This window comes from Theropithecus gelada, chromosome 20 (genome assembly GCF_003255815.1).
Source record: "Theropithecus gelada isolate Dixy chromosome 20, Tgel_1.0, whole genome shotgun sequence".
In the NCBI taxonomy this organism is placed as follows: Eukaryota; Metazoa; Chordata; class Mammalia; order Primates; family Cercopithecidae; genus Theropithecus; species Theropithecus gelada.
In genome coordinates this window covers 24320240-24345465 of record NC_037688.1, presented here as the reverse complement: position 1 = coordinate 24345465, position 25226 = coordinate 24320240, and the positions used below count along the sequence as shown (strand labels likewise).

The following is a 25226-nucleotide window of genomic DNA, read 5'->3' as shown; positions in this document are numbered from 1 at the left end:
TTCTTTCCTTCCAGGTGTTAACGGAGCCTGTGTCCAAGTGGAGAAATGTCCGTGGCCACAATCCTCTGGTGAGTGGGTTGTTGGTTGCATGAACCCCCAGCTTCCCCTTAAGCACCCGAGAATGGTGATGCCTCTGCCTGAGCCTGAGACTGCCCAGGCATCCTCTGTGCTCTTAGCTGAGTTGGAGAAGACCAGGGAGGGACAAGCAGAAAATGGTGGCATGTTGGTGTTCTGAGGTCAAGGATCTCTGAGGCCTGCGTGGCTAGGCACAGAGCCCAGGGACTTCCTATCCCATACTATTCCCAGTGGCCAACCTTAGCCACTAGGGGTGTTCATTTCTTGTTGCTCATTCCAATCCTCCCCTCCCCTAGAAGAAACCTATCAGAACCCAGGACTTCTCAGACCTAACCCCCCAGGACCTATCTCTAAGTAACCAGGATCCTTGGTGGACCCCTGACTTGGGTTTGCAACTTGGCCCTGTCTAGTAACAGGGGCCGCCTCTGGCTTACCTGGAAGCCGCCAGCCTGCTTTCCCAAGGGTGAACCTAGCAACAGGGGTTGTAGTGTGCTGTGGCCCTTCCTTCACCTTCCCCATTTTGAGGTTCTGCTCTGGCTGCTTGAGAGAGATGGGTAGAATCTGGGTCCTGCAAGAGTTAGAAGGGGATGTTGGTTCTGAGCTCCCGTCCCGTGAGGTAGGGATGATTAGTCTCATTTTTCAGTTTAGGAGATTGCACTTAAATAAGTTGCCTGAGGTCACACAGCTAGTAAATGGACTTGGAAGCCTGTGCTGCCCCCTGATTCTTTTTTTTTTTTGAGATGCAGTCTCAGTCTGTCTCTAGACTGGAGTGCAGTGGCGCGATCTCGGCTCACTGCAAGCTCCACCTCCCGGGTTCAAGCGATTCTTCTTCCTCACTCTCCTGACTAGCTGGGACTACAGGCGCCCGCTACCATGCCCAGCTTATTTTTGTGTTTTTAGTGGAGACAGGGTTTCAGCATGTTGGCCAGGATGGTCTCAATCTCCTGACCCACATGATCCACCCACCTCAGACTCCCAAAGTGCTGGGATTACGGACGTGAGCCACCGTGCCCTGCCATGCCCCCTGATTTTTAGCAACACAATTGGCATCTCTTGTGTGGTTCATTAGACTCCGAGTTCTACTAGGAGCAGGGACTGTGTCTACTTTGTTCACTGTTATTTGCTAAAACCTAGGCGCACTGCCTAGCACTTAGTAGGGGCTTGTGCATTCATCCATTCATTCAACCAATATTCAGTGCTTGTCAGCCACGTGGCAGACACTGTTCTGGATGATATGGCAGTGAGAAATTCGAAGCTCTTGCTCTCCTGCCCCTAGTATTCCAGTGTGGGGAGCCAGAAGGCAAACATATAATCTGGTGGGTGGTGATAGGAGCTAGGAAGAAAACTAAAGCAGGTGAAATGATGTTTCTTAAATAAGGCAAAACCTCTCAGTCTTTCAATAAAGAATCCTAAAGAGACATGAGAAGAATTTCTTCTCTGTGCATTCGCGAGAAGATGGAATGCCAGTCATCTTCTTTGAATATCACAAAGAAACCTCTGTAACATTCATATTCTCTAGAAGCCAAGGAGGAACCCAGGCTCGGTTATTAAGTAAGACAACTAGAGTTAGGGATCATAAGTGACATTTCCCAGGACAGAATCACAGCCTCAGAAGTCTGAGTGTCCTTGTTACAGATAGCCTTTTCAATGAGAGTTTCCTAATAAAAAATACAATAGAAGTAGCTATTTTTATATAAGTTTCCACTCTAGACCAAAAGAAAGATCGATACTTTGAAAAATCTTAATTCATCACTTTATCTGAATTGGTTTTCTGATGCAGAAACATGACTGTTTCTGCGGCCATCAAGCAAGAGGGAGTGTTTCTCCTAGCCTTTATGAGATTTTCTCTCAACTGCTGTCAGAGGAGTCTGCAGTTCTCAGTGAAGAGCACTGGAGTTTCATTAGTTTGCACCAAGATAAAAATGAAAAGCAAAAATGAGGAAAAGTCCGGGTATAGTGGCTCATGCCTGTAATCCTAGCACTTTGGAAGGCCAAGATCAGAGGATTGCTTGAAGCCAGGAGTTTGAGACCACCCTGGTCAACATAGTGAGACCCCCATCTCTAAAAGAAATAAAAAATAAATAAAATTAATTTAAAAATGAGGAAAAGAGCAGAACAGGTTTCTTAGCAAGTACGCTGGAGCATGAAGTGTTTTGCACCTAGAGGGGATGGAGAGTGATTGAGTAGGTGGGTGGGCTTCTGTTTTACATGAGATAAGTAGGGACCGTGTCTATGATAAGGTGCCTAAACATGAGGGTGTGAGCACTGCAGATACCTGGATAAAGAGTGTTTAGGCAGAAGGCGCTGCAGATGCAAAGGCCCTGAGGTGGGACCATGCTTGGCATGTTTGAGGAACGCTAAGTAAGCTCATGTGGTTGGAAGCCAGAGGAAGAGTTATAGGAAATGAGAGAAGGCCCTGTGGACCATGATAAGGGTTTGGATTTCATTCTGCTTGCAATGGGAAGCCACTGGAAGGTTCTGAGCAGGGGAGTGGCAAGAACTGATTCAGGTTTCACAGACTCACTCTGGTGGCTAGATAGAGAACAGACTACAGAGGGCTCAAAGCCATTCACTGAATGACTTGTGCGCATGTTCCTTGGTGATTTTATTTTATTTTCTGAATTTCCAAAGAAAAGGAATTTATTTTTTACAGTTAGAGCAGCTGAGAAGTCCAAGGTTGAGGGGGTGCATCTGGTGAGGGCTTTCTTGCTAGTGGGGACTCTTCAAAGAGTTCTGAGGTGGTACAGGGTGTCACATGGTGAGGGGGCTGAGCATGCTAGGTCAGGTCTCTCTCCCTTTTCTCATAAAGCCACCAGTGTAAGATAACCCATTAACCTATTAATCCATGAATAGATTAATCCATTCAAAAGGGCTGTGCACTCCTGACCCAATCATTTCTTAAAGGCACCACCTGCTACATGCTGCCACATTGGGGATTAAGTTTCCAACACATGAAATTTGGGGGATTCATTCAAACCAGAGCATTACTTTTTAAGGATTATCTTAAAGAGCTTAACTTTTTTTTTTAAATTTAAAACTTATTTATTTATTTATTTATTTATTTATTTGGAGGGTCTTGCTGTATCACCCAGGCTTGAGTGCAGTGGCACAATGATAGCTCACTGTAACCTTGAACTCCTGGGCTCAAGTGATCCTCCTGCCTTGGGCTCCCAAAGTGCTGTGATTATAGGCATGAGCCATTGCACCTGGCTTGCTTTTCTTTATGCTAGAAACATTCAAATTATTCTCTTACAGCTTTTTTTTTTTTTTTTTTGAGATGAAGTCTCACTCTATTACCCAGGCTGGAGTACAGTGGCATGATCTTGGCTCAGTCCAACCTCTGCCTACCAGGTTCAAGCGATTCTTCTGCCTCAGCCTCCCAAGTAACTGGGATTGCAGGCATGCGCCACCATACCCGGCTAATTTTTTTGTATTTTTTTGTAGAGATGGGATTTCACCATGTTGGCCAGGCTGGTCTCAAACTCCTGGCCTCAAGTGATCTGCCTGCCTCAGCCTCCCAAAGTACTGGGATTACAGGCGTGAGTCACCGTGCCTGGCCTCTTCTAGCTATTTTGAGATTCACAACAGGTTATTGTAAACTATTGTCACCCTATTGATCTATCTAACACTAGGTGTTACTTCTTCTATCATACCATATATTTGTACCCTTTAATCACTTCTCTTCATCCCCCTCTCTCCCCTACCCCTTCTGGCCTCTGGTAACCAGTAATCCACTCTGGAACTCCTGACCTCAGGTGGTCCTCCCACTTTAGCCTCTGAGTAGCTGTAATTACAGGCTCAAGCCACCGAACCCAGCAACTGTCTAGCTCCATGAGATCCGTTTTTTTTTTTTAGCTCCCACATATGAATGAGAACATATGATATTTGTCTTTCTGTGCTTGGCTTATTTCACTTAACCTAATAACCTCCAGTTCCGACCATGTTACTGCAAATGGCAAGATTTCATCCTTATTCATGGCTGAATAATATTTCATTATGTATATATACCATGTTTTCTTTAACTATTCATCATTGATAGGCACTTAGGTTGATTCCATACTTGGGTTACTGTGAATACTGCTGTAACAAACATGGGAGTGCAGGTATCTTTTTAATATACCGATTCCCTTTCATTGGAATATATACCCGATAGTGGGATTGCTGGATCACATGGTAGCTCTATTTTTAGTTTTTTGAGAAACCTTCATACTGTTGTCCATAGTGGCTGTACTAATTTACATTCCCAACAAATATGTATGAGGGTTCTCCTTTCTCCACACGTATCGCCTGTCTTTCTGATACAAGTCTTTTTTTTTTTTTTAAACAGAGTCTTGCTCTGTCACCCAGACTGAAGTGCAGTGGCATGATCTCAGCTCACTGCAACCTCCACCTCCTGGGTTCAAGCGATTCTCCTACCTCAGCCTCCCAAGTAGCTAGGATTACAGGTGTGCACCACCACACCCAGCTGAATTTTTTTTTGTATTTTTAGTAGACACGGGGTTTTACCATGCTGGCCAGGCTGGTCTTGAACTCCTGACCTCGGGTGATGCACCTGCCTTAGCCTCCCAGAGTGCTGGGATTACAGGCCTGAGCCACCGCCCCTGGCCTGATAAAAGCCGTTTTAACTGGGGTGAGATGATATCTCGTACTTTTGATTTGCTTTTCTCTGATTATTAGTGATGTTGAACATTTTAAAATATACCTGTTGGCTGTTTTTATGTCTTCTATTGAGAACTGTCTATTCAGATTTTTTGCTAATTTAAAAATCAGAATTTTTTTTTTTCCTACTGTTGAGTTGTTTGAGCTCCTGATATATTCTGGTTATTAATCCTTTGTCAGATGGGTAGCTTGCAAACACTTTCTCCATTCTTCAAGTTATCTCTTCACTTCGTTGATGGTTTCCTGTGAAGCTTTATAGCTTGATTTAATCCCATTTGTCTGGTTTTGCTTTAGTTGCCTGTGCTTTTGGGTCTTACACAGAAAAGTCTTCGCCCAGACCAATGTCCTGGAGCATTTCCCCAGTGGTTTCTCTTAGTAGTTTCTTAGTTTCAGGTCTCAGATTTCTAAGTCTTTAGTCTGTTTTTGATTTGATTTCTGTATATGGTGAGAGATAGGGGTTTAGTTTCAGTTGTTCTACATATAGTTATTCAGTTACCCCAGCACCATTTATTGAAGAGATTGTCCTTTCCCCACTGAATGTTCTTGGTGCCTTTGTCAAAGATGAGTTGGCTGTAAATGCCAACTCTATTCTCTATTCTGTCCACTGGTCTTTGTGTCTGTTTTTATGTGAGTATCATGCTGACGTGGGTACTTATAGCATTAAAAAAATTTTTTTTGAGACAGGGTCTTGCTCTGTCACCCAGGCTAGAGCACAGTTGGCATAATCATAGCTCAATGTAACCTTGAACTCCTGAGCTCAAGCGATCCTCTTGCCTCAGCCTCCAAGTAACTGGGACTACAGGTGTGCACCACCATGTCTGGCTAAATTTCCTTATTTTAATTTTTTAGAGACGAGATCTCACTTTGTTGCTTAGGCTGGGCTTGAATTTCTGACCTGAAGCAACCCTCCCTCCTTGGCCACCCAAAGTAACAGGATTACAGGCAAGAGCCAGTGCACCCAGCTGTTACTACAGCTTTGTAGTAAATTTTGAAGTCGGGCGGTGTGATGCTTCCAACTTTGTTTTGTTTTTATTTTTGTTTTTGCTTAGGATTGCTTTGGCTCTTTGGGGTCTTTTGTGGTTTCATATCAATTTTAGGATTTTTTTTTCCTGTTTTTGCAAAGACTGTCATAGGTATTTTGATAGAGATTACATTGAATCTGTAAATTGCTTTGGGTAGTATTGTCATTTTAACAATATTAGTTCTTCTAATCCATGAGTGTAGAATATCTCCTTTTTTGTATGTGTTATCTTCAGTTCCTTTCATCAGTGTTTTATAGTTTTCCTTGTATAGATCTTTCACTTCTTTGGTTAAATAGATTCCTAGGTATTTTACATTTATTTATTTATTTATTTATATTTCGAGACAGGGTCTCTTCTGTCGCTCGGGCTGGAGTACAGTGGTGCGATCTCGGCTCACTACAGCCTCTGCCTCCTGGGTTCAAGCGATTCTCGTGTCTCAGCCTCCAGAGTAGCTGGGATCACAGGTGTGCACCACCACACCTAGCTAATTTTTTTGTATTTTTAATAGAGACAGGATTTTGTCATGTTGTCCAGGCTGGTCTTGAACTCCTGGCCTCAAGTGATCCACCCGCCTGAACCTCCCAGAGTGCTGGGATTACAGACAGGAGCCACTGTGCCTGGCTGTTATTTTATATTCTTTGTAGCTCTTGCAAATGGGATTCTTTTCTTGATTTCTTTCTCAGATTGTTCACTGTTGGTGTGTATACATGCTACTGATTTTTGTACGTTGATTTGATTCCTGCAGTATTACTGAGTTCGTTCATCAGTTCTAACAGTTGTTTGGTGGAGTCTGTAAGGTTTTTTTTTTTTTTTTTTTTTTTGGTAATTTCAACTTTTATTTTCGTTTTGTGGGGGTACATGCGCAGGTTTGTTACCTGGGTATATTTCATGATGCTGAGGTGTAGGGTATGATGGATCCCATCAAGTAGGTACTGAACATAGTACCCAATAGGTACTTTTCAACCTTTGCCCTCTCCCTTCCTCCCCACTCCAGGAGTCCCCAATGTCTGTTGTTGCCATCTTTATGTCCATGAGTACCCATTGTACCCTCTTGTAAGTACCCACTTAAAGTGAGAACATGCAGTATTTGGTTCTCTGTTCCTGCATTAATAAGCTTAGGATAATGGCCTGAGTCTTTAAGCTTTTCTAAGTGTAAGATCATGTTGTCTGTGAACAAGGTTAAGATGACTTCTTCCTTTCCAATTTGGATGCCCTTCATTTCTTTGTCTGGCCTAATTGCTCTGGTCCCTTGGAGACTTTCCATAGGCTCCTATGATAGCTGTTACCGTACCGTCCTCTAATTGTTTCAGTGTCTGCCTTTGTCCACCCTGCTGTCAGAGCCCTGTGATCATGCTGGGTTCATCTTCAGCCCCAACCCTGCGTGTGTAGATTTCTTGAGCTGTCCTTCAGTGCCTTGTGAGACCAGGGTCCTCCTGCAGATGCCACTCTGACGGAAAGTGCTGTGTTTTCCCTTCTGCAGGGCCTGATGTACCAAGATGCCTCTCGCTGGGGCCTTACGCTACAGACTTATGTGCAGCTCACCATGCTGGACAGGCATACTTGTCCTCAGGTACGTTTCAAATGCTCAGTTTCAGCCTTCTTAAACGTTTTCTTCAGACTTGGGGTATGTGATTGCCAGGAAGGGAAACTTCACAAGGAAGCCAGGCTAGGCCTTCAGTGCTGTGCAGGCCTCTGTGTGTGGGGCCAAGGTCACTGGCTCCTGCAATTCTCTTCTGAGCAGCCTCTAGTGCCCCTACCCACAAACCTCAGCCAGCCAGGTGGTGCCCCTGTCAGGTCAGGACCACTGCTGGACTCAATGCCGTTTCACTCAGTTCTTCTCAAAGTGTGGTCCCTGGACCAGCAGCAGAAGCATGACCTGGAAACTTGTTAGAAATGCACATTTTCAGCTGGGTGTGGTGGATTCCACCTGTAATCCTAGCACTTTGGGAGGCCGAGGCATGCGGATCACCTGAGGTCAGGAGTTCAAGGCCAGCCTGGCCAACGTGGTGAAACCCCATCTCTACTAAAAAATACAAGAATTAGTCTGGCGTGGTGGTGCGCACCTATAATCCCAGCCACTTGGGAGGCTGAGTCAGGAGAATGGCTTGAACCCGGGAGGCGGAGGTTGCAGTGAGCTGAGATTGCATTACTGCACTCCAGCTAGGGTGACAGAGTGAGTCTCCATCTCAAAAAAAAAAAAAAAAAGAAATGCAAATTTTCTGGTCACATCCCAGACCTGCTGAATTATAAATTCTAGGGATGAGGCCCAGCAATCTGTGTTTTATCAAGCCCTCCAGGTGACTTGAATGCATGCTTTGTTTGTTTTCATATTTGAGAACCACTAATTTAACCTTCATGGGGTCTGGCTCTTAGTTCAAATTCTTGAGACAAAAAATCTGATTGGTTCAGCTTTGGTCAGGTGTCCAGCCCTGGTTCAATCAGGTGTTGGGTACAGGACCCCAAGGCACAAACATGGCTGCTTAGGCCTATTCCATCAGTGAGGGTGCATCTAGAGACAGTCTCTTAGAAGAAAGGGGGCTGAGGAGGTCCTGATCGGCACCTGTTTCAAGGCTGTAAGCACAACCTATGATGCCAGCTTTAAGGCTCTGCATGAAGGAGACAGACTATCCCTACAGCATTTAACACTGGCACAGCTGCTGGACTGGACAGTTCAGTCCCAGTCTGGGTACTTGCAACAATAGGTACCATTCTTCTGTAAATCTGTCTTTTCAAATTGAAAGATGTGAGCGGGATGAGCAGAAGGAGACAGAAGGATGAATGGGAAGCTAGGAAGTAAGGAAAGAGAGGATGGAAGAATGGAAAGGAAGATGGATGGGCAGAGGATGGATGGACAGAGGGACAGCAGGGAGAGGGAAGAAATGCCTGGGTTTTCAAATGCTTTGAATCTGCCTCGGATTTGTTGGCCCAGGTTCCATGGGTGCTGTGGGCCATGGCCAAGTGAGAGTGGTGTTTGTCTGCCGGGCATCAAGGGTCAGGTACCTTTTGCTTCCCAGAGGAATGCTGGACGAAGGGCAAGATCGTCTGCAGAGGGTGTGAGCATCCTGGCAGAGAGGGATGCTGTCAGGCTGTCTTCCTCCCTCTTGGGCATCGTCCTTCCCAGTTTCCATGGGCAGAGCCCCCAGAACGTCACCGCCAACCTGACCCTCGTGGGGCTGTACTTCATGCATGCGGTCCCTCCACTTAAGCAAAGTCACCCTATTTAGGTCCATGATAGTCACCACATGTTGCCACAAGTGGACAGCTTTGGATGGTTTCTCCAGGGCATGGCCATGTTCCAATTGAGCCTCACCTCCCATCAAAGAGGTGGCTGCTGATGAGCCGTCAGCCTCAGCATTGCTGGGCCATGTATGCAGCTTTGGGGTGTGGGGCAGGTCAGGGTGGAAGGGGCATATAGCCTGAGCCTGGTGGCAGATGTGGCTTCTCCTCCCAGCAGAGGAGTGAGGAGGTCCTCCTGCCTCACTCTCTCCTCCGCCTTGATTCTCATATTCAGCAAAGTCCCCAGGCAGGGGAAGTAACAGACATTTCTCAAGGCCTCCTGGCTGTCTCCTCTTCCCCTGAGTTTGTGATTCTCTTTTTGTTTTCCTTTAGGTGTCATCTGTACGGTTGATGGAGAGGTCGATTCACAGCGCAAGATACATTTTTGTAGAAAACCTGTATAGAAGGTACTGTAGTTTGCATAATTGATAATTTATTAAACTACTAATTTTTCAAAATGAAATAGAAACTTGTTTATTTGATTGACAGATACGGAGTACCCGCTGTTGTATCAGTTAACCATTGCCATAGCAACGTGGTATAACAAACAGCCACTAATCCTCATAGCAGACAGCTATCTGCATTCGTTGCCCAGTCAGCCAGGTTGGTCACCAGGCAGCTCTGCTGACCTTGGCTGGGCTCAATGAGATGTCTGGGAATCAGCTGATGTAGGAGGGCCTAAGCAAGGGTGACTGGAGGTGGCTTATCTCTCTTCCTCTTGCCTGTCACCCTCCTTCTGTGACCAGCAAACCAGCCCAGGTGTTCACTTCTCACGGTGACAGAGGGTAGAAGCAAGAGCAGAGATGCAAGGACATGTCTTCAGGCCTCTGCTCCAAGTTAGCTAACATTCCATTGGCCAAAGCAGGTCACATGGTCACATGAGCCCAGGGTGGAAAGGTGGGAGGGTCCAGTGAGTTACACAGCATGGTGCAAGGCTATAGGGAAGGGTGGAGAGTTGGGCAAGTCAGACGCATGGTGTGCATCGCATTTGTTGTGTTTTTCGCTAAAAGCTTCCCTCATGAGAGCGGACTCTGTGATATATACCTAGTTAGGGGGCTTCTGGTGGCCCGTCAGTGCCAAGGGCTCAGGCATGGGGCCCTCCATCCCTGTGCTCAGAGACTGCTGATTTCTCAGGGTCTTGGGGAAATGGGTTGCAGACCCCACCTGTCCCCGCTGTGAGCTTGGGATACTGCTGTCCCTCCCTCTCAGAGCTGTTTGGATGTCAGCGCTGAAGGCCCTTCCTCCCACTCTCATCTGCAGCTGCCTTCCTAAATGTCGCCCTGTCTCCTAGCCCTCCCCGACCACCCTGTCTAGATAGGGCAAGCTCCTTGTTAGTCTTTGTTTCGTTTTTGGTTTTGGTTTTTGTTTTTTGAGGCAGGGTCTGGCTCTATCACCCAAGCTGGAGTACGGTGGCACAATCTCAGCTCGCTGCAACCTCCTTCCCCCAGGCTCAAGCCATCCTCCCGCCTCAGCCTCCCAAGTAGCTGGGACTACAGGCACACACCACCACGCCTGGCTATTTTTTTTTGTATTTTTAGTAGAGACAGGATTTCGTCATGTTGCCCAGGTTGGTCTTGCACTCCTGGGCTCAAGTGATCCTTTTGCCTCGGCCTCCCAAAGTGCTGGGTTTACAGGTGTGAGCCACTGTGCCTGGCCCCCTTGTTATTCTTAATGACTACCTTCTGTTAGTTTTCTTTGTAGTATTTAAGGCAATCATATGAAATGATTTAACCAACTATGACCTACAAAAATGGCAGTTTTGTGTGGTTCAACTTAGTATGTGTCTAATTGTTTATTGCCTGCCCCGCCCCTCCACACGGGACCATAAGCTCCTAACGGCAGGCACCAAGTTTGGTGTCCTTGCCTAGTGTGGACCCAGCACAGCGCGAGCTCCTGGTTGATACTTGTTAGCTATTGTTGGATGAGGGGACCTGCGACTGTGCTTTGGTCTCCAGCCCAACTTGTTCCCCAGGCTCTGGCCCCCTGCTGTTTTGTACCTTTCATTTGAGGGGCCGCTAAAAAGGCTTCTCCTAGGAGCCCTGAGCTGCCATGGATCATACCTTTGAGCCTGTATCACCCCCCCAAAATGAGAGCCTCCGCTCAGAACATCAGAGCAATGCTGTGGGCTCAGAGGCTGGCAGCCAAGGTGAGTCCTGGCTGTGGCTTTGCCCCCTGACCTCAGACTTTTCTTGTGGGCTGCAGCTTGCCCTCTCAGCAGGTGGCATTCCTGACCTTAGAGCCCCATTTTCACCTGACAGCCTGGGTTTCCAGGTGTCCACTGCTAGGTTTATCCAGCCCTCTGCCCTCAGCTCCTGCTCTTTAGCACCTCAGCCAGAGGGAGGACAGGCAGGACAGAGGAGAGCGAGAGCAGAAGGGAGCCTGTTATGTTTGTGTACTGCTCTGCTTAGAAGTGTACTGCTCTGATTAGAACTGTAGCCCAAGGTGGAGGTTGCAATGAGCCGAGATCACACCACTGCACGCCAGCCTGGGCAACAGAGTGAGACTCTGTCTCAAAAAAAGAACGGTAGCCCGAGGAACAGATCTTGGCGGTGGGGTAGGATTACCTGTGAACCTCACAGAGTGGGGCTGTGTCTGTCTGAATCACATTCAGCTTGGCCTGTTTTGTGTGGGCCCAGTGACTCTTACTGCTTTTTTTTTTGAGATGGGCTCGTGCTCTGTCACCCAGACTGGAGTGCAGTGCCATGATCATGGCTCACTGTGGCCTTGATGTCCTGGGCTCAAGAGATCCTCCCACTTCAACCTCCTGAATAGCTGGGACTACAGCACATGTCACCATTTCTGGTTAATTTATTTCTTATTTTTTGTAGAGACAGAGTCTCCCTGTGTTGCCCAGGCTGGTCTCAAAACTCCTGGGCTCAAGTGATCCTCCTGCCTCAGCTTCCCAAAGTACTGGGATTACAGGCATGAGCCTGATTACAGCTGTGCTTGGCCTGATGGCTCTTTTTGAAGCTAGTAATCTGGAATGGAATGGCCAGAGGTTAAGGGGAGAGGATAGAGTGTGGCATTTGGTGGGCCTGGGTTCTATCCTGGCTCTGAAGTTTGCTCTGTTTATGAGGAAGACCAAGTTTCTAAATTTCTCTGAGCCCATCTCTCATCTCTGATTCCTCTCATCCATCTTTGAAGAGCCTTTTGACCTGCCGCCTCCTTCATGTCTTAGGACCCTTTTGCGGGTCCTTGCCCACCTTGGTCTTTATTAAATTTGTGAGTTGCCCAGTCCCACCCCCAAACCTATAGGCCACCCAGCACCAGGTAGATTTCCTCAGGAGCCATTTGTCTTTGTCTGGCCCGGGTCACAGTTCCTGCTGATGGCCACAGGCTGTGGTAACTCCCACCCATGGTCCTGTGTCATCACATTTCTGATGTGTCAGTTCTGTATCTCCCAATCTCTATGGTTATGGCATTGGTCCGGATGACATGGGCCTCGCCTGGAGCTGTTTTGTGGGTGGTTTAGGAAGAGAATGTAGCTTTCAATTTTTTTAGCTCTTTTCCTGCCCTGATGACTTTATATTTATGTCTCTCCCCGGCCCTCCCAGAATGCATGGCCTCTGTGGTTAGGATTTCTGTGGGACAGTGAACCACAGAAGAAACTTACAGTGTCCTTCTTTCTGTTCTTGGGATCTAATTGTTTTAAGTTCATATGGCTTTCCGGGGGCTCAGATTCCCCTGAAGACCTTGTTGGGGCCTTGAGACCCATCACTGAGATCTCTTGAAGCCAAAAGCTGTCAGTGGGCATGTGGCCTCGGGCACTCCAGAGGCTGCTGGGAGCACTGTGGCTGCCCGGAGGGCCAGGCTATCCACCATGGTCTCTAGGGAGATGAGAAAAGGTGGTGTTCCTCAGACCCTTTCATGGAAATCCTCTGAAGGCAGAGGAAAGCTTCCCATAGCACTGCTTACTCATCCTCCCAGCCCCTGTGGTCCAAAGCAGCCACCTGCCAACAACCTGGAAGTTTCTTGGAGTCTCCTGTTTTAACCTAGAATTCATTAGGATTTTGCATTTTCCTCCATAGTATGTTCTTGTTTTGTATCTAAAAATAATAATTTACATACTTACCATTGAGGACAATGGATGCTGTATTAAACACCATGCTTTGCATGTGCCTTGGAGTTCCCACACCCTCAGCCACATACCCCAGAGTCCCTAGGTCCAGGAGGCAGAGAACAGAGGGGTAGGGGCATTCAAAACACCTTCCCAGGGCGTGATTCACTTGTGAACTGCACCTGCTTATGTGTTCCCTGGAAACTGGGGCGTCTGCTCTCATGGTTAAGGAACAGGGCAGGGACCCATGGACAGGAGCTGCATTTGTTCTCTGGTTGTTGACCCTATTGGGCAGATACGGAACTGAGAAAGGATTACAAAGCCAGTGCTCCTTCCTGATCGAGCAGGAACTAACCACAGGAGGGGAACGTTTTTTGAACCCTGCTGTGTGGGGGCAAGCAGCAAATGAGGAAGTGGCAGGAGGCATCTAGATTTCTCTCATCAAGGCCAAAGGCTTCAGGGCCCACTGGGGCCCCCAAAGCTGAGAATCCTGAGGTACTAGCCCCAGGGGGAGACTCTGCCTCTTCCAGACAGGCCTTACTCTAAGCTTCTCCCACGATCACCTGTGCATCTTGTTTACGGGTAGATTCCGCTTCAGTAGCACTGAGGTGGGGCCCGAGAGGCCACATTTCTAGCAGGTGCCCGGGTGGGACCACACTCCTGCTGGTCAGGGATCACACTTTGAGGAATATGGGCCTTACAAAAAGGTGGCAGGGCCAGGTGTAGTGGCTTATGCTTGTAATCCCAGCACTTTGGGAGGCAGAAGGGGAAGGATCACTTGAAGCCAGGAGTTCGAGACCAGCCTGGGCAACAAAGTAAGACCCCCCATCTCTACAAAAAAAAATAAAAATTAGCTGGGCCTGGTTGTACACATCTGTAGTCCCAGCTACTCAGGAGGCTGAGGCAGGAGGATTGCTTGAGCCCAGGAGGTCAGGGCTGCAGTGATCCATGAGCATGCCACTGCCCAAGTGACAAGTGACTTAGTGAGACTTTGTCTAAAAAATAAATTAATAAATAAAAAAGGCTGGTAGCCAGGTGGTCCACAGGGCACCCTCCATCCCTGTGCTGCGACCCTTTTCCCCTGGAGTTCTGACGGTGAGGTGGGCTTCCTTGGGGCTTCACTGGACCTTTGGGGGTCATAAGAGCAAGAGCCCTGGCCTGAGGATTGTCTTCGGGGCCATGGTGAAAAGTTCTGCATGGTGCAGGATTTCCTGTTTCCTGCACCTGGCCTGTGGTTTCTTAATTTCACCTTTGTTGCTTCATATTTGGGTTGCTGAGGGCTATGTTGTGTTACCTTTGTTTTTAAGGTTTGTGAACTTATGCCTAGGCCAAGAGTCAGGCAGCCATAGGGCAAAGTAAAAAGTATTTTTAGCCAGAGCCACAGCAAGGATGAAGGGAAGGAATACTAGAGCTTGGCTACTCTCCGGACAACTCCAGCTGCCCTCGATGCAGCGGTCATCCACAACGAAGTATTACTGAGAAAGTAGATGTGGGTTTTTTGTTTGTTTTTGAGATGGAGTCTTGCTCTGTTGCTCAGGCTGGAGTGCAGTGGTGCGATCTCAGCTCACTGCAACCTTTGCTTCCCAGATTCAAGCGATTCTCCTGCCTCAGCCTCCCGAGTAGCTGGGATTACAGGCGCCCACCACCATGCCCAGCTCATTTTTGTGTTTTTAGTGGAGGTGGGGTTTCACCATGTTGGCCAGGCTGGTCTCAAACTCCTGACCTCAAGTGATCTGCCCACCTCAGCCTCCCAAAGTGTTGGGATTACAGGCGTGAGCCACTGTGCCTGGCCAAAGTAGATGTTTTTAGAGGTTTCTGCTCCTCCAATGCAGATTACTATCATTGTTACTACCTATGCAAAATGTAGCATAAAACCGAGTTTGGCTGGGTCCTTTGCCCATACCTAGAATAAGGTGTCTTGGTTCCCACCTGCAGGGAGTTCAGCTGGGTACTGGGAACCACACGGTGGCATGTGGGGCGTCAGCTCCTGCCTGGGAGCTCGTGTTTCCTCATTTCCTGGGATGCTCTAGGAAAAGGCTTCCCAAAATGCCGTGATGGGGAGCCCTTCACAAGGTGGGAGGGCACATTACCACTGCCCCTTCAGTGCTCGAGTTGGTCTTTTTCTCCCTCTCAGGAACTCTTGCAACCTTGGTTCGGGATCTGTGGGGGTCTGGATAGAAGGGTGTACGGCAGGCTCAGGTCCCCAGAAAAGCCCACATGTTGGAATCCTGCATCTCCTCAAAGTAAAATTTCTTTTTTTTTTTTTTTTTGAGACGGAGTCTCGCTGTGTCACCCAGGCTGGAGTGCAGTGGCGCGATCTCGGCTCACTGCAAGCTCCGCCTCCCGGGTTTACGCCATTCTCCTGCCTCAGCCTCCGAGTAGCTGGGACTACAGGCGCCCGCCACCACGCCCGGCTAGTTTTTTGTATTTTTTTAGTAGAGACGGGGTTTCACCATGTTAGCCAGGATGGTCTCGATCTCCTGACCTCGTGAATCACCCGCCTCGGCCTCCCAAAGTGCTGGGATTACAGGGTTGAGCCACCGCGCCCGGCCGTAAAATTTCTTGAAAGGTGTTCTTGCTCTTTGGGCCGTGAACAAATGAAGAGCTCGTCAGGGGAGAGACCCGCCTCTTCGGGCACTGTCTACCCTGGCGAGGTTGGGGTGTGCAGAATGTAAGTGCAGTTATGCCACCAGGGGTTTGAGAGGGCTGTGTTAATTGCTGGAGAGGAAGATTCCAGTTACACAGTGTCCTTAAAGATGGGAACTTTTTTTTTTTTTTTTGGGAGTCGGAGTTTTGCTCTTATTGCCCAGGCTGGAGTGCAATGGTGCAATCTCGGCTTACTGCAACCTCCACCTCTGAGTTCAAGCGATTCTCCTGCTTCAGCCTCCTGAATAGCTGGGATTACAGTCATGTGCCACCACGCCCGGCTAATTTTGTATTTTTAGTAGAGACGGGGTTTCTCCATGTTGGTCAGGCTGGTCTCAAACTCCCAACCTCAGGTGATCTGTCTGCCTCAGCCTGCCACAGTGAGCCACTGTGCCTGGCCAAAGACGGGAACTTGTAAGGGGCGGGCAGCTGGCTAGCATGAAAAGCTGAAGGTGGTGAGCAAAATTCATGTAGCTAAAGAGGCCACGCAGGTGACTGTGTGGGCCAAGTAATGGGAAGCAAAGGTTTTACAAGATTGCCTGGTCGTCCTTTTCTAAGAACAGAAGTGAGGGCGTGGAGTGGGGCCCAGCTGAGGAAATGACATGCTGACTCACCTGTGGCTGGTGGTTGGAGATACTAAGTAAGACCTGGTGTTTGGAACCACAGGCTGGGCCTCCTCCCCTGCTGATTGGCCCAGGGGCTTAGGCGCTTCCTAGCTCCTGTCTAGACTGAAGCCTTCTGTCTGGGTCATGGGCCTAAGAGCTGTGGCCTTCCTGCAGCTCAGGCTAGAGAGAGACTGGACTTGATCCAGGTCAGCTGACAGAGTGGGGCGGGCGGGTGGTGCAGTGGAGAGCATTTGGGTTTGGGGGTAGGGAGAGCCAGGCTTGAACCCCTGCTCAGACAGAGTTGGCCTTCACTTCTCTGATCCTCAGGTTTCTTCTACAAATTGGGACTGAAGCTAGCCTCACAAGGTCTTGTGAAAACAAAAGGAAATAACGTATACAAGGGAGCTCTTCTAATCCATTCCACACAGACTGGGGGCTCTCTGGGCCTCAAGGAAGGATGCAAGAAATTGTGCTGATGTAACAGCAGGATTCATGTATTCATGTGGACGAAGACCTTGGTTTTGCCCCCTTGGGGTCAGGGGCGGGGTGAGACTCCCATGCCCACTGTTGAGTCATGTGCTTGGATTTGCCAGACTTGGATTTGCTTGGTATTACTCTCTGTGTGTTCTGTAGAAATAAAGGCTGTGGCTTGTCTTGTCGGTGGTGTGGGGAGCCCCATGCTTGAGACAGACACAGGAGGAGCTGGGCAGAGTTCCTAGGAGGAAGTACAGTTAGAATAGCGCCTGCCGTGCCCCATGTCCCTCGGAGTCATGGAGATCAGGCTTCTGTTTCCTCACTCAGCTCAGCCACTGGTCAATCAGTCCTCCTGGATCCCCCAGCCTCTTCCGGCACACAGTTCCAGTCATGGAAGGGTTTTCGATAGGTCTGGCCTACTGACCCTGCCCACGGGAGTCCACCCCACCAAGGACCCCTTCCAAGAACATTGGGAAGGGAGAGGCTGCCCCTCAGTCGGCACCAACCCTGTGGGGGAAGCCTTTTGTTTGACTATGGTGGGGGTGGGAGTGGGAGGCCCCTGTGACTACCTGGAGCCGATTCCCAGGGGAGCTGTGGCGGGGGCAGAGCCACCAGAATCTCTCAGTCCCAGAGTCCCCCACAGGTGTGACCCCCTCCCCATGTCTCCATGTGTGGACCTCTGTGCACTGTGACCGTTCTGCAGTGGTGGTCGGTTTGGTTTTAGTTAACACTGCTTCATGTGTTCTGAGCTGTGGTTCAGTTCCATGGTCATATCTGTGGGCACCCTCCCAGCTCTGGGATTGGACAGTCTTCCTTGAACTATGTAGACACATGAGGTCCTCTGGCGGTTAGTCCAGCCTTGGAGACTTGGGAGACTGTCCCATGGGCAGCTTAACTTCTCCTCAATTGCTGCTAACTGGCTCCACCCCCTCGGTGCCACCTCTTCTGTGCCCTCAAGCTGTGAGTTTGCTGGAGTAGGGGAGAAGCTAATCAGCAGCTTCCTCATTGCACATCCTCATTTTCTTGGAGCCAATTTTTTCTCAGTCTAATTTTTCCAGAAACGGAAAATAAGAGAGAGTGGTTTGGTTTCTTGAACATCAAATATTCAGAGCTGAACTAACTGAAACCCAACTCAGGGTAGCCTGAACAATGAGTTGTTGTCAACTCCCAACAGATGGCTTAATTTGATGCCTCTGGCCTTGTTTCTCTTCATTTTCCTGCTCTGCATCCTGTTCATGTCCTCAGTGCGATTCTTTCAGGGGGACAATGTAGTCGCGGCAGCATTGGGCTTCTCACTCGCTGGTTGGAGTAAGGGCAGGTGTCTTGCTAGTGGCTCTTCCCCAAGCGTGCGGAAGTATCTTTTCTGTAAGTCCCTGCAAACCTCCCTCATGCCTGCCTAATCCAAATCGGGCCCCTGTCTGGGGGAGGCCCTGCACTGATTGACTTAGCTTGGCTTCCCGAACACATTGCTGGAACCAGGGCAGACGACTTCCCTTAGATCAATTGTGCCTACCCTAAGGCTTGGAAGCTTGGGGTGGGTCAGGTTTCCCTGAAGCCCTTGTGTCTGTGGATGGACCCTGAATAAAGAATAGGCTACTTTTAAGGAGGTAAGTGGAGAGGAGGCAGGGAGGCAGCCTGTGGGCACAAAGTCGTCACCTGAACTTATAGTGCCTGAGTTTTGTTGACTGGGAATCCCCTCTCTAATGCTGCAGGATTTCCTTCCCACTCCTCCCGCCTCCCCTCCCCCACACAGCTGGGAGTCCTGGCAGTCCCACAGGTTGGTCTGCCCTGGCCTCTGTGCTGCAGTCTGCTCAGGCCCCCCTGCTGTTCTCTGTCCACTGTCCTGCTCCTCTGTCAAATGCTCTTCTCTGCTGAGAACATGGGGGTGGTCTCATAGACTAGGGGAGAATGTCCCTCCCCAGTTGGTGTCATGCCTTGCTGTTAGGCCCCAAGACAGGGCTGCTTGTGCCCTTGACCTCCTAGAGTTCCTGCCTCACTTTTCCAGCCTCTTACTTCCTTCTATCCTCATCCCCTCATGGGATGGAGTCAGCCCCTCCTCGCCCTCCCCCCCTGGGAGCCTCCCATTGCACACGGCTCAGGTATGATCACTCCTCCACGGCCAGTCTTGCTGAACCCAGCTCTGAGCGGGTCCCACATGGAGCCACTAGTGGAATGGAGGATGTTAAAGGGAGAATTCCTCTGCTAGGCCTGTGAGGGTCATCTGCCTGCTGATAGGCTTGTGCCCTCCAGCCGTGGCCATTCCTGCTCTCTCTTTCCTGTTGATTTCCTCCCAGGTCACAGGAAACCCACAGAAATACCAGGAATAGATGCCAGATTTCTCCTTCACCCTGGGCTTGTTCTTCCTTCCCACTTTCTTGCCTTCTTTTCTTTCTTTTAAAGTTAACATTTAAAATATGTAGTAGGCCGGGCGCAGTGGCTCATGCCTGTAATCCCAGCACTTTGGTAGGCCGAAACAGGTGGATCATTTGAGGTCAGGAGTTCGAGACCGGCCTGGCCAATATAGTGAAACTCTGTCTCTACTAAAAATACAAAAATTAGCCTGGCATGGTGGTGCACGCCTGTAGTCCCAGCTACTCAGGAGGCTGAGGCAGGAGAATTGCTTGAACCGAGCAGTGAGCTGAGATCACGCCACTGCACTCCAGCCTGGGTGACAGAGTAAGATTCTGTCTTAAAAAAATAAAAAATAGAATGTGTAGTAATGCTCCCCAACCCCCACTGCTGATTTGCTGATTTGAGAAGTAATGTGTTGTTAAAATTTGGAAAATACAAAATGGTATAAAGGATAAAAGTCTCACATAGTCCTGCAGCTCGAGAAAAGCACTGTTTACATTTTGATATTTTTCTTTCCTGCCTTTCCAAGATGCATTGGTGAATAGTTTTGGAAATGTGGTTGGGGTATACACAGTTTTAGATCATGTTGCTTTCACTGAACATTAGATTTGAAATTTTTCCATGCCATTAAATATTATTTTACAATATCATCCTTCAGTTACTGCATGAATTTTCTGTTATATAGATTTACCAAGATTTAGTTTTTTATTGTTTTAAACAGTGCAACAGTGAGCATCATGATTATTTTCACAAAATAAATTTTTTGTTTTGTCAGAGTCAGGGGTCTCACTCTGTTGCCCAGGCTGGAGTGCAGTGGCATGATCATGACCCACTATAGCCTTGAACCCCTGGGCTCGAGTGATCCTCCTGCCTCAGTCTCCCGAGTAGCTGGGACCATAGGCATGTGCCACCACACCTAGCTAATTTTTTTGTAGTTTTTGTAGAGATGGGGGTCTTTCCATGTTGCCCAGGCAGGTCTTGAACTTCTGGCCTCAAGCGATCCTCCCACTTCACCCTCCCAAAGTGCTGGGATTACAGGCAGGAGCCACCACCCTGGTCCACAAAATAAATTTCTAAAAGTGAAATTGGTTTGCTGATTCATTGCCCAACCTGAGCACTGTCTCTGTTCTCAGGGCACAAGCTTTAAAGTCCCTTTCTCTGCCTAGAGTTCCAATCCCAAGTGAATTCTCCCATCACTCTGTGCCATGGCCCTTGCAGCATTGCACCATAAGCTGCCCCCAGGCAGCAGGAAGTCGGGAATGCTTAGGGTCCTTGTCACTGCATGTCCAGTATTGCATGGATCACTTTGTGCCCTGGTACCCTTGGTGACTCCCTTTCAGTGAGAGCCATCTCCAGATCCTTTTGGGGGAATTGCATAGCCCAGAAGCTTTCTCTTAGGTGAATAAGCCCTTACAACTCTCATTGCAGTGGGAAGATGCCAGAAGTGGACTATGTAGTTCTGTCGGAATGGTTTGATTGGATCTTGAGGAACATGGACGTGTCCATTGATTTGATTGGTGAGATGCACCCCTCCCACCTCCATCTCTGGTCTCTCTCCTGGGCCCCTTGAGGATGTGCTTGGCTGGGCCCCAACCCTTGGGGGCAATGGGTGAGGCACTCGGCAATTCCTTCCCCATAGGAGTTCAGCCTTCTACCTGAGGGCAGACAGAATTTGGGGCTTCTGGTCTGTCATGGAGAAGAACCCTGGCCTTTGTTCTTTAAACTTCCCTCCTCCCTGCCTCCGCTACTTTCAGACCCAAATCCACTGTGATCTGATGGGTTTTCTAGTTGGTAAAGAACAGGAAGGACAGAGCCTGAACATTCACTGAGACCTGCTTGGTGTGAGGCCTGTGCTGAGCTCTGTCTATGAACAGAATCCCATTCAGCCTCAAAACGACCCCACGGGGCTGGTGACACAGAAAGAGAATGAAAATCGGGGCCGAGGGTCAGTGGTCAAGCCGAGAGCTGGCCCTCCCTGCCTCCTGCTTGAACTGTGCAGACCTTCCTCCCGCCTTTGCCCATGTGCCTGCTTCGCTTCCAAGCCATGAGCAGAGTCCTGAGAGCCACGTATTCTTTTAACCTCAGTTTATCTTCGGACCAATCCTGAGACTTGTTACCAGAGGTTAAAGAGGAGATGCAGGGAAGAGGAGAAGGTCATTCCACTGGTAAGAGGCCTCTTTGGCTTGGTTAAAGACAAACTGGGAAACCACCTCTGTCCACGCCCGGCTTCCTCTCCTAGCCCCACCCCCATGAGATCATTGTGCCCTTGTCTGCAGAGAGAGAAACAGGAACCAAGTGTATCAGGGGGTGAACTCTGACTTCCTGTTTGGCCAGAGACCCACGTGGATGTCCAGATCTGCTTGGCTTCCTGTGGTCGCTGACTCATGGTTTGGCAACCCTCCTACTTGGAGGTGTTCCCCTCCCCTCCCCACCTGCCCCTTCCCATCTTGTCAGCACCAGGGCTTGTCTCTTCTGCCTCCTGAAGATTGCCTGGCCTTGTGCTCTCTGGGTCCTCCCTAGAATGTGAGTTCCAGGAGGACAGGACCAGCCCCCTTGTGCACTGCTGCATCCCTAGTGCTCAGCGCAGTGCCCAGCATGGAGGCAGTGCTCATGCTTAGTAGTGCTTGCCCACTGGACAGATGCCATGCCCCTCTGAGTTCTGCTCAGGCCACACTGACTCTCATGGGGACTCTGCCAGTACAGGCCCGGGCTGTGCTTCTTGCCCTGGTCCTTCCCTCCTCACATCTCCCTCAAAATCCAGCCTCCAGGCTGCTGCGCAGCTGATATTTCCAATACTTATCACCACTCGTGCAATTTCCCAGCCCAGAACCCTTCGGTGCCTTGCTGCTGGCTAGGATGCAGTCCTCACTTTGTAATATGGCTTATGACCTGGCCCCAACTGCCTCTCTGGCATTATCTTCCTCCATTCCTTACTTTCTATGCTGTGGCTGTAAGGAACTAGTTGTGGCCACACACAAACATCTACACGCACAGTGGAGCTATGCAAATGTGCCTTTGCACTGTTGTTTCCTTTGACTTTAAAGTATTACTCAGATGTCACCTTCTCCAGGAAGCCACCCCTGACCTTCCTTCCATTGTAACCCCCCCAAACCCACCCACTGGCTTTCTTTGATCACAGGCCTTAGGACAGTATACTGACACTATTTGTTTATACCTTTTTTTCCCCATCCCTCATTAATATCGGCTTTTTAAGATTGGGTCTTATTCTCTCTGTGTCCTCTGCACGTGCCTTGGGGCCTGGTGCCTAGTAGTTGCTCAGTTAGTATTGAACTGAATGTCCCATGTGAAAAGCTGCCTCTGGAGGGAGACAGAAGTTGGGCAAGCATTCAGTGGGGCGTCAGGGGTTCTGAGCTCAGGATAGGCTGGACTGGGGGCCCTGGGAGGCCCATCCAACTCCTGAAGCCTTGCTCAGCCTTGTTTTTCCCTGGTGCCAGCACGATGCATTCCTGCTATGAAGGCCCGGGCTTCACTCCGGGCAGCTCCTTTGAAATCTTGGAGACAAGAATGCTAGGAAGATGGAGTGTGGTGGAATGGGGCCAGGCTGGACTGTGCTGTGATGGGCACAGCAACTCTGCAGTGACCCAGATGCTCCCCAAGTCTGGGGTCCCTCCAAGTTGTGATCTAAGCCATTGTCTTAAGGGTTTGACCAAGTCCATGGGACACATCTGGCTCCTGTTGCCAAGGGAAAGCTGGGCAGCAGATGAAAAGGCAGCTGCAGAGTTGACACGCGAGCCTCTGTTGGCGAGTGAAATCTGTGTGAGGAGCCATCCCACTCTGTGCCTGGGAGAGCACGAGTATCTGCTCTGCCCGATATGTAGGCCCCATGGCTCGAGAGGGCCTGTGCCCCTTTTTCCTTGGGCTCCACCACATCAGGCTTTCTGCAGCTGGCGGTCTTTATAGTCTCGAGGGTCTACAGGTTATGAGTTGTTGAGGGGCTAGAAGGGCAAGAGGTGAGGGTCGTGGTCCTCTTGGTTGCAAGACAGAGGGGAGGGTTTAGAGGCTGCCTGGGGCTGGGCCCCTGTCTGAAGGAACTGAGGCCTTGCTGCTGCAGAAGTGGCAGTAAATGGGAGAAGGCAGGTGTGGGTCCTGCCTTTTGCCTTGGCTTTGATTCAGGTGCCGGAGGAAGGGCCAGTGTTTGTGCCTATGAACCCCCAGTGGAGCAAAGCAGGGTGGCTGGTGACACTTCTGCTGTCGTTTTGCTCAACCTGGCCACCGAGTGTGCAGCTGCGTCTGCCACGGTCTGCCTGAGCCAGGTTTGCTCTTGCAGGGTTGCTTTGTCCGAGTCACTGCCCAGGGTCATTGACTATTTTGTCCCCCTCTGCTTGAGACCCTTGGTGGGCGGGGTGTGCCCTGCCCACTCCCGACAGACTGTTTATGTTTCCCTGGCAGGAATACCTGGAAGCAATTCACCATCTCCATGAGGAGTGGCTCATCAAAGGCAGCCTTTTCCCCGTGGCAGCCCCTGTTCTGGTAAGTAAGACTCCCTTACAGGGTACGAGACTGTTCTAGAAAGAGGAGTGACCCAGGGAATGTCAGCCATCTTGCAGACAGGGGAGGGCACAGTCCTTTAGAGTTTGACAACTTGGAAGGAGGAAGGTGGGAAGGCTGGTCCTCTCTCTCCTAGTCCCTGTTTCTGGGCTGAGTCTCAGAGTGAGTTGGCCAGACCCAAGGGAAGGCAGTCTGTGTCAGTGCCATCACACCTGGCGGTTGTCACTGATCCAGCATCTTCAGTGAAGACTGTAGACCCGGGTTTCAGTTTTCACCATTTGGGATGGTGGTTCCTCTGATGTGACCTTCCTTCTTCCGTGGATGACACAGAACCTCATTTCACCTTTGTTTGGTGACTCAGGTCATCAGAAGGAATGTCAGTGTCTGGTCTGGGCTGCCACACGGTGATGCCCTTACGAAGTGCTGAGGTGTGGAACTGTCTGTCCTGCCCACTAATGTCTCTGCATTCCTGTGTTTACTTTTTACAGTAACCCTCCTTTCTCTTGCTGCCGTGTATCATTTCTGACTGATACTGATGTATCTGCCCCTGTCAGCATTTCCTCACTTCCCCATCCTTGTTTTCCAGTTTGCTGTTTCCAGATTTCTTTACTCACACAAATGCACAGTGGCCCAGATGCTCCCAAGAAATGTGGAGTCTGGGGTCCCTCTGAGTCTTGATTGGAGGGAACCTAAGATGGTTACATATACAACATGGGATGGGCTGTGAGGCAGGGCTGTGTGCAAGCTTTTGTGCATGGCTATAGGAACAATGTTTGATGGACTGTGAGGCAGGGCTATGCATCAGCTTTTGTGCGTGGCCATAGGAACATCTGTTTGGGCTCAAACACTTCTGCTCATGGCTCTTGTAAGCAGTGAGGCTCTGAAAAGTGAGATATTACTGTAGTAGTTTTTTGTTTGTTTGTTTTTGAGACAGAGTCTCGCTCTGTTGCCCGGGCTGGAATGCAGTGATAGTCTCGGCTTGCTGCAACCTCTGCCACCTGGGTTCAAGTGATTCTCTTGCCTCAGCCTCCCGAGTAGCTGGGACTATAGGTGCATGCCACCATGCCTGACTGATTTTTTATATTTTTCGTAGAGATGGGGTTTTGTCATGTTGTCCAGGCTAGTCTCAAACTCCTGGCCTCAAGTAATCTGTCTGCCTCGGCCTCCCAAAATTCTGGGATTACAGGCATGAGCCACTGCACCCGGCCTACTGTAGTAGGTTTTTAAATAAGTACAGTTTATTTTTCTCCCTCATTATGAAAAAAAAAGGAGGGTAGAAAGTGATGAGGGAAAAAAGCAAATCATTCATGAGCTTACAGGGTCTCACTATGTTGCCCAGGCTGGTCTCAAACTCCTGGGCTCATGTCATCTTCAGGTGTCAGCCTCCCAAAGTGCTTGGATAATAGACATGAGCCACCATACCTGGCTCTTATAGTACATTCTTAAGTGAAAACCTCATTGGAAATGTAGATTGCCCTAGAGCTGAGAGCAGTTTGGCTCTAACCTTCCTTTTTATCTGCCTGCAACCTTCTCTGTGCCCCCTGCCCCCTG

General features: G+C 49.3%; 1 protein-coding gene across 7 annotated transcripts in view; it reads left to right on the top strand.

Annotated features, from left to right (window-relative positions):
• Positions 1-25226, top strand: part of TK2 (thymidine kinase 2, mitochondrial) — a 42014-nt gene that overhangs the window by 13039 nt on the left and 3749 nt on the right. For 5 of the 7 annotated variants that reach the window (XM_025370049.1, XM_025370053.1, XM_025370051.1 and 2 more), the window contains 6 exons: positions 15-68; positions 7237-7326; positions 9366-9439; positions 20595-20683; positions 21252-21331; positions 23577-23657. In XM_025370049.1, coding sequence (XP_025225834.1) covers positions 15-68; positions 7237-7326; positions 9366-9439; positions 20595-20683; positions 21252-21331; positions 23577-23657 — 468 coding nt within the window. Of the gene's footprint in view, positions 1-14; positions 69-7236; positions 7327-9365; positions 9440-20594; positions 20684-21251; positions 21332-23576; positions 23662-25226 lie in introns of those variants that run through there. The other 2 variants (XM_025370052.1, XM_025370057.1) reach the window with 2 other exon arrangements.